Source organism: Xyrauchen texanus, chromosome 20 (genome assembly GCF_025860055.1).
Source record: "Xyrauchen texanus isolate HMW12.3.18 chromosome 20, RBS_HiC_50CHRs, whole genome shotgun sequence".
Taxonomy (NCBI): domain Eukaryota; kingdom Metazoa; phylum Chordata; class Actinopteri; order Cypriniformes; family Catostomidae; genus Xyrauchen; species Xyrauchen texanus.
In genome coordinates, this window is record NC_068295.1 from 33,337,751 (window position 1) to 33,350,419 (window position 12,669).

Genomic DNA, 12,669 nt, shown 5'->3' on the forward strand with positions numbered 1-12,669 from the left:
AGTCGCCATGTTTGAGGCGGATGGGAAAAAAGCTCATTGTCCCTCTTCAATATCCTCTTCCTCAGGCCACAGAGCTCCATTTAACAGGCAAGGGAATTAGCTTATTAGCTGTGGTGACAGGTGATGATGAAGACCGCCCTGACTACCTGTCATCGCAGCTCCCGTAAAGTAGTCCATTCGTCAAAAAAAAAAGTCAAGTCACCTGCCACCAAAAGACCTCGAAGCTATTAAAGAGGCATTATTTGGAATAATATGTGAGTAATTTGAGCTATTTGACACCTGTTTGTTGCATCCAGGTTGGCTTTGACAAGCATGGTGGACTGAGGGGCACGGCCCAGATGAGAGAGACTTTGATTATTCCAGCTGTAATCACTGCAGCCATCTGTATGGTCTCTCAACACAGATGAACAGGTGCTGTGTGATGTGGCAGCCATGATAAAAGCGGAGAGATCTGTAGCACAGTCTACACTACAGTACATTCTCTCTGTTCTCAGTACAGTACTAGCACAGACAGCACATCCAACTCTATCTTAATAACCTTTTGTGGCTGTTGTGGTCATCGGCAATTAAATCAGATACACCATGTGGTTGCCACTACACAGGTGAAAGATCATACCATCAAAGCATCAACCATATTTGCTAAGCCAAATTCTAAAAACAAACTAATCCAATATACCATGCAAATGCGATCAATATGTGATGGATTTGAACATCGATACATTAATATTAGAAGAGATTATCTCTAACATTTAACATTATCTATATTTGCTCTGGTCCTTTCACCTGTTCCAGTGTCTATTATATTCATCAGAACACTTTAAATGTAATGCTGTTTATTCTTGTGTACTATACACATATGCTGAAAGGCTTTTATCCTGTATCCTTTTCCCTCACAGTATGCATTCACATTCAGGGATTAGTTGATGACGTCAAGTTACAGAAAGGCCGTCATTATGGCTAATGAGAAAGTATGAGTGTATGTCCATAGACTGTGGGTATAAACACGATGCTGTGTACACTGTTGATCTCTTTATCACACAGCAAAATAAAATATTCGGTTAAAAAAACTAAAATAGTATTTTTGTCTTGTTTTTCAGTACAAATATAACATCCTTGACATTTTCTTGTTACGTCGCTCATTCTGTGGCTGCGCTGCTTATGAGGTTTGTTAAGGCAGACTGACTGCTCTGCTACATAAAGTTACAGGCACTTTAAGCTTGAATTGCTTTGATGGTAGAAAAATAAGTGCTTTTATTAGAATCCTTTATTTTGGTCACACATTATACACACAGTTTTTTGCATATATACAGTGAAATTTATTAGTTTTCACATATCCCAGCTAAGCTGGGGTCAGAGTGCAGGGTCAGCCATGATACGGCGCCCCTGGAGCAGATAGGGTTAAGGGCCTTGCTCAAGGGCCCAACAGTGACATCTTGGTGGTGCTGGGGCTTGAACCCCCAACCTTCTGGTCAGTAACTCTGAGCCTCAACCACTGAGCCACCACTGCCCCTACGGAATTTACGTACGAGCCAGGGGCCATGAAAAAAGAAGTTATGATATCTTAAGCAACCCCTCCCTCCCCCACCCCAATGTTGTTTAAAGTATGTTAAGAGAGTTAGAGTACTGTAAAACAATACAAAAATGCTGATTGAGAAATTACTTTTTGCAGTGCACACCTTTGTTTGAAATATATTTTCATTCAAGATTCCTTGACCTTAGGAGATGTCAAATATTGCTCTTGATAAATAAACTTTAATTCATAGCAGTGCGGAAAAATGCAATTCTCCTGTCCTTGGATGTAATTTAGTTTTTATAGCATTTAAATGCTTGCAATAAGGCTCACCATATTAGTTTATAGAAATGCAGATGTTACACTATTATGTCAAGTAAATAACAATAAAAATCATGTAAACTGTTGTTACTACCTCACTAAGCCTGCAGCACTCTTCCATGTACTCATCCAGACTGTCTCTTCTTGTACATTTTCTCAAAGGTTGTTGTTGAAATTCAGGTCCTGTTTTGCCATCATATGCTTCAATAGAACATCGGTTCCTTGACTTTGTGTCCTCAGCCGTTGCAGTCTCTTTTATTTCCTCCTGTACTATTCTGATTTCTATGCCATCCTTGCAGTTCTCTCTGGTGTGCCACAGGGCTCTGTCCTCGGACCTCTCTGAATTTTCTGTGACGTCCATTAAATCATCAGCAGCATTCTCATCTTCTATTCTATCTCCAAGAATGACAAGATTATCTTGTTTAGCACACGTACAAGATGTTTGTTCAGTTTCCAAAGAGTCTGAACTTTCTTCAAGAAGACTTTTGGCCAGTACAGGAGAGTTCAGGTTACTACAGTCACATGAAAATTCTCTACTGTGGACTACAAAGCTTTGCTCTGAACTTGTAGGGGTGGATGGGGAAGTTGCTCCGCTAGTCATCTCTACCCCTGAGTCCTCCGATTCAAATTTGTACAACCTTGGATGTGTAGTATCTGTGAAAATTGTAGATAGAAAGTCTGTTTTTGATTCAAGTACTGCTGGCTCAGGAGCAGCACTGTGGATTGAGATCACCTCATCGGCCTGGAAGGGCTCAGAGTTTTCCTGCTCAGACATTGAGTTTGAGATGATTGAAATGGAATCTTCAACATTTAGGAGTTTCTCAGGGAAGTTATTGAGGAACTTCATCTTTGTCAATACAACCTCATTCTCAACCACTATATCCCCTCTGCCTGCAAAAAAAACAAAAGAGGACAATCAATAAATAACATTGTACTGTAACAGTATTGAAACAAAGACCAAGTATTTCATGGTAGACAAATGAGGGACACAAGCATTGGAATAAAGAATGACAAAAAATTTTCCATGAGTAAGGTTTTTTAAGCACATTGTACATTAATATAAAATGTGCAGTCACAGGTGTAAGTTTATTGGCATTTTACAATGTCTTTGATCAGATCAGAACATCCCATCAGAAATTTCCATTGTACTAGGAGAAACAAAATATCTACAGCTATTTTTGACATGGGATTGGTACTATCATTCATAAGAGCACATAATCATTCATCCTTCTGAAGTTATGTTTAAAACATTGGTTTTAAAACAAAATGTTCACTTGTGTAAGAGGCGATAGTGAAGCCAAAATTTCTTTGCAGGGTTCGGCTCTCATTATTCAAATTATATAAAAGCATTTCTATGCAGACATGCTTCCTTGTGCTGAAAGAAGACAGCTTATCTCACACTATAAAGCATTCTTTAGCATCAGCGGACCACAAAAACTCAGAACACAGATATATATTGTAGTCCTGTCCTGCTCTTTGATCTGTACATTTACTTAAAGTTATTGTAGGGTTCACTCAAATGTGACCTCTTTTTTTCTCAGTATTGGAAATCCGATACATTTCAGGTGTGAGTCTTATTATATCTTTGTCTAACTGGTTCTAAGAGTATTTGCTTCTATCTTCCACTGAAAGTGTTTTAAAGACAATATGAAAACAAAAGCTTTTTTTTTTGTTTTGTTTTTTTGGAGTTTTGTGACTTTTATTACATTTGAGGCCATCTTTATGCTAGTGCAGTCTTAGTTGACAGAATACATCTTTAGTTTTATACACATTTATAATGTACTGTCTTTCTCTTCTGGGAACACTGACAAAAATATTGATGACTCCATTTTGAATGGAATCTTGCTATTATGGGCATACCCAAATTTTTATCCAATAAAATGCTTTAGAGTGAGAATGTTTCCTCCCTCTAATACCACCTGCCACTAGGGTTGCTAACTGTCACTTATTAGCCAGGATGTCCCATATTTATGTGGCGAATTATTCAAACTTTCCCAAAAAAAAAATGTATATGGTCTTTGGCTCAGTCCTTGGCTCAATCATGTTGAACTTTATTGGTAGGATGAGGCATGAAGAGAATCTTGTAGTGGGTGCTGGCTAATTATCACATATGAATCACAGGAAGCATTGTGGCATTCTGAATATAGTTGGAAGGAAATGTGCCACTAATTTACGTACGGTGAGGAAATTGAGACAATGAGAAATGTCTAATGGCTTTCGGCCTTGACCCCAAAATTTCACACTGATACACTGTGAGATTATAAATCTTATGAGGTATCATTTCATGAGGCCTTGAAAATGATCAAATTAATGATAATTTCAGCTGTTCCCAGCTCAAAACAAGTGTGTGTGTGTGTGTGTGTGTGTGTGTGTGTGTGTGTGTGCGTGCGTGCGTGTGGTTTACGAGGATATTTTTTTTAGGTTACAAATGGATAATTACAAGGGTATCATGCTATAAATGTGGTATATGAGGACATTTGTAGTGGCCCCATAATTCAAATCTCTTTAAAAAAAAAAAAAAAAAACCATACTAAACAAATGTTTTCCTTTGAAAATGTAAATATGCAGAATGTATTTTGTGAGGGTTAGGGGTAGGGGATATAATCTATAGTTTGAACAGTATGAAACCATTATGTCTATGGAGAATCCTCATAAGTATAACCACACCAACGCGCGCGTGTGTGTGTGTGTGTGTGTGTGTTGCTTTGAATAATAAGCAGTCAGCTGAAGCCCACCCATGTGTTTTGTGAGAAAATAATCTGTTGTAATATTTTTTTGTTGTTGTTTTCAGATTGGAACGTGACTGTGAAAATAGTGATAGCATTTCAGTTATTTGAGGTTATCCAAACTTTGCATCTGGTCCAAGTTTCTTCCCATTCAAAACAGTGCCTGTGTTTTTGTGCCTGTCCTTTCTCATGGGCTCTGCCTTGTGTATACAACACCTGGACGGCAGTATAAAGCTATGTAAAATCTGATACAGATAGTCTATTAAATGCTAAATCTTATTTTGACTTTGATCGGCCTGTAATAATAATTATGTGTGGTCTTTAATGTCACATTTTATCCAATCTAAATGAAAATGTTATTTAAAGCTGTAATTAAATTCACACTATGTCCTAACCAGCTTTGTCATTTGTCAGTTGGTTGGTTTCTCTTTCTGTGGTGGGTAGCCACAGTGAAATGTCAATGGACCTAAATCCTGCTTCACTTAAGTCAACTCAAGTAATTTGAATTTGTACAGCGCTTTTCACAACACACATCATTTCAAAGCAGCTTCCCAGAAGATCAAATATTAACAGAAAATGAAACTGTAATATCTATAATATAATCTATTATAATGAGTCATCATTAGAGTCAAATATACATAACTGTATATTTAATTTCAAATACCATCTGGATAGCGGTGAATGAGTTGCATTGTGCTGCATTTCACTAGTATGGACAGACAAACACCTCATTTAGAACACATTCTCAGACTGACCTGACAGTATGTGTCAATACCTATAGGATCAACAATACTAGTCAATAATTATGCATAAGTTCTATCTGAGGCCCAGAATCATAGTTTAGCTAATTAACTTTTGAAGGTCAATTAGAGTGGCCTATTAGGTCAGCTTTCATACGGCAGTGCTCTCCAGCTGAGAATACAGAACTGCTGATGGTGGGGCATTTTTGATGCCACTCAGTAGGAGCAAGTAGTCAGCATCTAAATCCCCCCTAGGTTTCCAATTAACATCCCCGAGACATGGCTGCTTGAAAAGAGAGATCAAAAAGCCCTTGCCCAGCCCCTGGCAGCCAGGAATTTAAGTAATGCTAAGGTCCTTCGTGCTCCAGAGTATAATGCATTCAAAATAAAAACAGGAAAAATGAGGTCAGTGGCAGTGTTGGCAGTAATCAAAACCTACATATTTCTAGTCCTTATTGCCCTGCAGGCTGCAAATATGTGCTGAGGAATTATTTCAGAAGTTTCAACACTATAAGAGTGTCTGGGTGTTTCTTTAACTGGCACTTATGGTCATGAGCTCTTTTTTAGAAAATAAACACCCTAAACACACGTTTCATACTCTCACAAGTTTATTTGATTTTTCCATTAGCAATTCTCTAATTTGTCTGAGATTTCAAGAGCATTTCCACTAGTGGTCAACCGATATATCGCTGAGGCCAATTTTCCCATTTGGCCGATTTTTTCGCGAGGGTGTCAAAAATCACCTGCTTGCATGTGAAGCCTCAGAGACATGTAATCGACCAGTTAAGGTTCACTTTGTTATTGCGTGCTATCGTGTTACTACAATAATAGACCGTTGTGCAACACAGTCTCATTTAAACTGTCCGAATATCAGAGCCGCGACAGAAGCGTTTGAGCTCATAATGTTAAAGTGCTCACCTGTTCCATTCTCCCTCTCTCTCCTCAACAGTTCCCTGTAACGTTAACTGTCTTGTCTAATGAGAAAAAGGCAAATATCAATAAAACTAATATCATATACCCAGGGGTGGATCTAGAAATGTGTTCATGGGGTGGCATGCAGACTATGAGGGGTGGCAACACCAAAGCAAGTGCCTATGCATTGTTCCTATGGATTCAGATACCAAGCTTCATTGCAACAAGTACTAGTTCATAAATTGGAGTCACTATTAAATTATAAATGTCCATGAATTTGCAATAGAACTGCATTTCCACAGGAACCATTTTGCTACTGATTTGCCAACATAACAAAATAGACAAACTAAACAAAAATCTCCAGAGTACAAAGTCATAGTCTATTAAACACATCAACAAATTTTAAATGTTCCTTAGCTTGACATAAAACTGGCAGTCTGGAATAAACTTCACCACAATATGAAGGCCAAATTGTTTTATTTTGTTAAGTGTACCCATGGATGGAGACTACATGCATTCCCAATGTTATTCTGCTAATAAAATCCTGTAGGCCTATCAACTTTGTAACAGCTGGAATAATCCATTTGAAAGGGAACATATCAAGTTATCTGCCTACCTTTCTGGATGCAGCCCAAGGTAAAAGCATTTCACGTGTGCTATGAGTAAATGTCTTATTCACTATGCGAACAACTACTAGCTCCTCACCCCACTATCTAAACTTACTACTTCAGACTTCTGTGCCCTCCGGAAGCCTGTGCTCTGCAGGTGAATGGCGCCTCATGGTGCCATCTCATAGAGGCTCAAAATCTCTGTCCCGGACCTTTACCTTGACTGTTCCCCGCTGGTGGAATGATCTGCCTAATTCCACCCTAGCGGCTGTGTCATTAGCCTCTTTCAAAAAACAGCTAAAGACACATCTTTTTCGTGAACACCTAACCCATTCATACAAATGCACTACCTTCGTGTTCTCCGAAAAAAAAAGAATCTGCTAAATGAATAAATGTAAATGTAATTGTATGCCAGTGTCACATCTTCCCTAAAGACTTGGATCAGCTGTATAATATCACTGCCAAAAAATGTATCTGTTGGCTTAATATAGGTTACAGCAATAAAAACAAGTCCTAGGATCCACACTTTCAGTGTACAGATCAAAAAATGAGTTTTAAGACCCCATGAATGCATTGATGAAGTTACTGAACAAACTTTCCTTTGTTGACATACAGTTGGAACTGGACATTTCAAAAGGCTTGTCAAAGGCTTGGCAAATTTGTGGTCCATTTTTCATGCATATATCTGCTATCACTTTTGGCAGTATACTCGCAAATAGATGGCCTCAGTCAGAGCTAATGGACTTCCAATTTGAATTTTGGTTAACAGCGTAACTACTAATGTATTTAAATGCAGGTACTTTAAATGTAAGTAAAATGCAACAAGTATGTGCAGAATAAGTACATTGTATCAAATGCTTAATTATATAGTAGTTAAAGACACCTAATAGAAAGCGGAACCAAACTGGATTATGTTGAGCAGAAGCACAGTGGGTTTTCAAATGAACTTAAGAAACTTTTAGAATATTGTTAGGGGATGCCATGAGATAAGTATAGGTACTTGAAGACTGTGTTGTCTGCAGACACTGCCATTGTGATCATGGGTGAAGAGGTCAGAGGCAGGCCTGGGCTGGTCTTCTATTTTTACAGCCAGGAGAATGTCAGAACCCTGTTAGAACTTGGGTGGTCAGATTGAATGACCGAGAGAGCATACGGTATAGTATAAACCAATAATCTCTGTCTTATATGGACTGTTTTAACATAGAATTGAAATCCTGACCATGCCAAAACAATGCACAAGACTCCTAAAGACATAATTGCCATTTCGCAATATATGTAGGAAATCATGAGCATTAAAATGAAGACTGCACTCATATCAGTAATTTTATAAAAGCTGTTTTATTCTACATGGAAAGGGTCCACCTGAATACTACTGAATACTTAATCTCATTAACTATCCTGTTATTGGACACTTTTAATAATTGATTAAAGTAATCATGACAGACTGTGAATACTAAATTTCTACAATGTCATCTAAAACTGAAAACTATTGATTTTAAATGATGCTGCATCCAAACCGCTAGTTGTCAGTGTAAATCCAAGATGACACAAAGACAAAAGTTACTGAGTGCACCTTTAAATTACATAGTACTGAAAATGGCACACAATACAGTCTAACAAGAACTTAATAGTCGAGATTGGGGAGGTAAGCATTATTGATCGTATTTAGGGTTAGTGATTTATTCTTTATTATATTATATATAGTATTAAACATTGGTAATGGTACCTAAAATGTTGTGGCTTGTTGAGATGTGTTTTATTACTTTTATGTGATCAGACATACCAGTTTAACCCTGTGGAAGAAAATAAATTATCCAATAGACAAATTGAAGGATAGATTTAACCCATATTTAGGGACCATAATATCATAGAAACTTGAAGCTGGAGTCTTTTGAATTGGGCCAGAAAGCAACCACCCAGAATATCATGGCAACCACCTAGAACACCTTAGTCACCAAATGGCACCACGTTATAAACCAGTCAGAATAAGATTATGATGATTTAAGTACCAAAAGTCTATAGGGTCATTAGAGACCCTAGGCATGTAATAGTGTTTTTTTTATTTTATTTTTTTTTACTTCCATAAATTATATTTGTGACTATTTCATATCTATATAAGTTAACTATTACAGGGTATATATTTCTTTGTTTATTAAAAGAGAAATTAGTACTATTGTCATACAAATAATCTCACATGTATTTTCTGTGCAAGAATGAATTAACAACAATGGTGGATTTTCAGTATTCCATATGTGTATACACATACATATTATACACTTTATTTCTTACTCAAGGTGACACTGACGTTTCAGTGATTGACTTGATTTACATTTAACATTGTTATTTTATGAAGAAACAACATGGAAGTAAACTATAGCAAGTACAACACATGAACAGTGTGATATCACTAATGTCATTAAGTCCTCAATCTATTTAGACTCAAAAATTGAAAATACTTATGTGTAGCTTCTGTGTAGATCATGTGTTATGTGTAGCTCAACATGTGTTTGACAGCCAGTTGTGTCTCATTAAATTTCAGAGTGAAGATAATTAATCCTGTTTTAGATTTGTCTTGATTTGTTGCATTATCTCTTCGATAAATGAAAAATAAAACATCAAAATATATTTAATGTTATTATTTTCTAATTGTACAGAAATATTTAGAAAAATGTACACTATCTTAGCATTTTGTAGATACATTTTGATAGATGCACATGCCAGGTCTCTAAAGACCCAAATATGTAAGAGTGTTTGGTGAAATTCCCATGCATTTAAAGGTTAAAACATACAATTAAAATATCTTAGGCATGTGGGTTCCAAAATGATGCATCCCTATCAGATGCCGATCTGTGTTTGAATATATAGGCTAAACCCTTTGAAAGTGAAGGGTTGGAGGTGTCAAAGGCCAGATGTCAGGTTTGATGAGATGTGAAATACAGCCATACACTTTTTCTCCTTCTTCCTAATCTTCCAAAAGCCAGCAGACCTTTAGTGCCTCACACCTCTCTGTCTCTCTCATCACAATGCCAGAACATTATCCCTCCACTCGCTCGTCGTCCACCAAGGCAATGGTTTTGACCCTAAGGATTCTTTCCAGAAGCACATAATCATGTGAGCTGAAAGGTCCAGTCATTCATTATCTAACACCATTAGGATAAGGCAAGAATGTGCGGGAGCAGCAACATCAGTCAGGCCTTCAGGCAAACTCACCCCATCAACCAAAGGCTGATTCCCACTACATCTATGAAATTGCAGATTCCATAAGAAATTGTTGACAAAGTATAAGTGATGTAGAATTGACAAATTTAGAAATGATGTATCTCCTAATGTGGCTTAGACCAGTGGTTCTCAACTGGTCCCAAAAATGGGTTGCGGGTATGTTCTGAAAGAGTGGAGGACAGAAGGAAAATACAATGCTGAATCAAAATTTAAGAGACGTTTAAATACCAGAATTGGCAGTATTAATTTTGATTTTAAGGACAGTTTTGTCAACTTTTGTACGATAAACATTTTTGGTCACCACTTGATGTCCAATGTACTTTAAAATCTGGGTCCTGAAGCAAAGCCAGTTGAGAACCTCTAACTTAAACGTCAGAGTGAATTCACATGATTTGCTATGAGAACATTTCAGTCTAAATGTCATTGTACAATGATTCATAATGTTGATCTCTCTTCTTGTCTCTTCAGGGAAGCTTCAATTCTGTATTACCTGAATCATGTGTCAGTGACTTTAAACTAGCTGATCTTACACATGAGGAATTCAGCTCAGTGCGGCTGTGCCTGGTTTCAGTTATGAGTCACATATAATATAACTCATGTAGAGGAGAGGAGCCTTAATGATGAAGCTGTCACCACTAAAATATTCACGTCTGATATCACTCTGGTTCTTATGTTGGTTTTGCTTGAGTCTGAAACAGTTCAGATCACACCTGTGTAACACTCATCTAACTGTCTTAAATCATCGTAATATATACATCTAAACTCACATCTAAACGGTCAATTACTGAGAATCACACCTGATGAGTTAATCCAGTTAATACAAAAGATAAACAACAAACTGAAAGATCTTTTGCATTGCTATGTGATTTACGAGGTTTTAATTAGATCCAAAGGGGCTTTTGGCAAAGGAGAACCCTTTTTAAATTCCAAAAAAACTTTTTTTTTTTAAATCCATTTGTACTTGTGTTCTCAAGACCCAGCAACCAATATTCTAATTTGAAGAACTATGAAGTATCATCAAAAACTTTTTAAATCTTCAAAGACCCATCATGAACTCAATAATAAAAAAGACGATTCTTTTTGAACTTAAGGTGTTCAAAGAGCCAACGAAGAACATTTATATTAAAGTGTACATAGGGTAGCCTTTCCTTTCATTCCTTCTCTTTCATCCAAGATAAAAATCATGATTTCATTTTCAAGGCAGAATTATGTCCAACACTAACAATGAATGGAATCTTCCCTAGTTATGGATCCCTTGTGAAATAAGCCAAAAACCTTCAAACATCTCATGATAAAGCATAATCCTATTTAGACTTTAGTAAATAATAAGTCAAACAATTGTGTCAACAACTTTCAATTAATTTCTAGGCTAAAAAGTGGATATTTGAATTACATATTACCATATCTTGCTATACGAAGTTAAACTGTAAACAGTCAGAAGTTACCAGAAAATAAAACTACTTGTGGTGATGCTTCCAATTACATAAACAAAATGCTGCTGTGATTTACACAAAAACAAAACAAATGGCTTCTAAATTACCTCTCATTAAGCTGAATTTTCCTTTGAATGTCTCGCTAAATCCTCTTTGCCACATGCTTTTCTAGTTAACACCAAAGCAATAATAACAACAACATACAGTATTATTATAAAGTTTGTGTGTAAAGCTTGTGGGTTTTTCAATATTAGATCAGCTCTGCCAGCCAACTTAACAGAAATGACATCAGCCAATCTACCTGTGGGACACATCTGATGATAGTTAAATGAATGTTTTTAAAAATAATCCAGACTGTTTTCAACCAAGCAGATAACACTGCAAAATTCAAATTACAGGTTTCTAACAATACTTCAACACCACAGCCAGACAAATTACTACCTGTGCTGCAAATCCAGGTGTTGCGTAGAGCTGACAGAGCCAAGCAATATGTCTCCAAATATCCAAACCAGCAAAGCATGTATTGAGTCACACCAGCTTACCTTTTCTCCATGGTGCAAGGATGGCAAAAGACTTGTGCCAGTTGAACACCATGCTCGGTTTCCTCTTTTTTAGACTCATCGTGGACGTCCACAGCTCCAGCAGCTTTGAGTGACAAGTTGAATAGATCTCTTCTCTGACTTATTCAAGTACACCTCATACCGTAGTGTTGAATTATCTTCCTTCTCAACTGAGAGTTTAGATTGTTGAAATGTCCCAGAAAGGTGTGCTGCTTGGCTTAAATCCTGTTTTAGACATATTTGCAGAATAACGTCTTACTGCCTTCCACACAAGTGAATGTAAGAGAATGAGTCTGGTTGTTCTTCAGTGTGCCTGCCTGAGTGAGTGAATGAGTATGTAACTGAGTCTTGTGGCGTCTATCCTGGCACTGAGTAGAATAAGCAGGCTGCTTCCAGCAGTACCATCTGCAGCTGGAGGAGGGGTGACGGATCGCCAGAAAGAGGGAGGGGAAAGACTCAAGAGAAAATCTTTGTGTATGTGTTGGAGAGAGGGAGAGATAGTGGGAGAAGCAGGAAAATGTGTTTTGCAATCAAATGCCAGTGAATAGGCTATATTTAATTTCTTCTCAGAAGACATTGCTTGAGGAATGCATCATATTATGTTGACTAGACAAAGTTATACAAGTTATAGGTTATAGGG

At 37.2% G+C, this 12,669-nt stretch overlaps 1 protein-coding gene across 1 annotated transcript in view; it reads right to left on the reverse strand.

Moving 5' to 3' along the window:
- Positions 1-12,384, reverse strand: part of si:ch211-250c4.3 (uncharacterized protein LOC100535981 homolog) — a 38,817-nt gene extending 26,433 nt beyond the window's left edge. The window contains exons 1-2 of the mRNA XM_052150406.1: positions 12,012-12,384; positions 1,926-2,722 (exon numbers count right to left, since the gene is read on the reverse strand). Of these exons, the coding sequence (XP_052006366.1) occupies positions 1,926-2,722; positions 12,012-12,090 (876 nt within the window). The 5' untranslated portion in view covers positions 12,091-12,384. The remainder of the gene's footprint in view (positions 1-1,925; positions 2,723-12,011) is intronic.
- Positions 12,385-12,669: the final 285 nt, after the last annotated feature.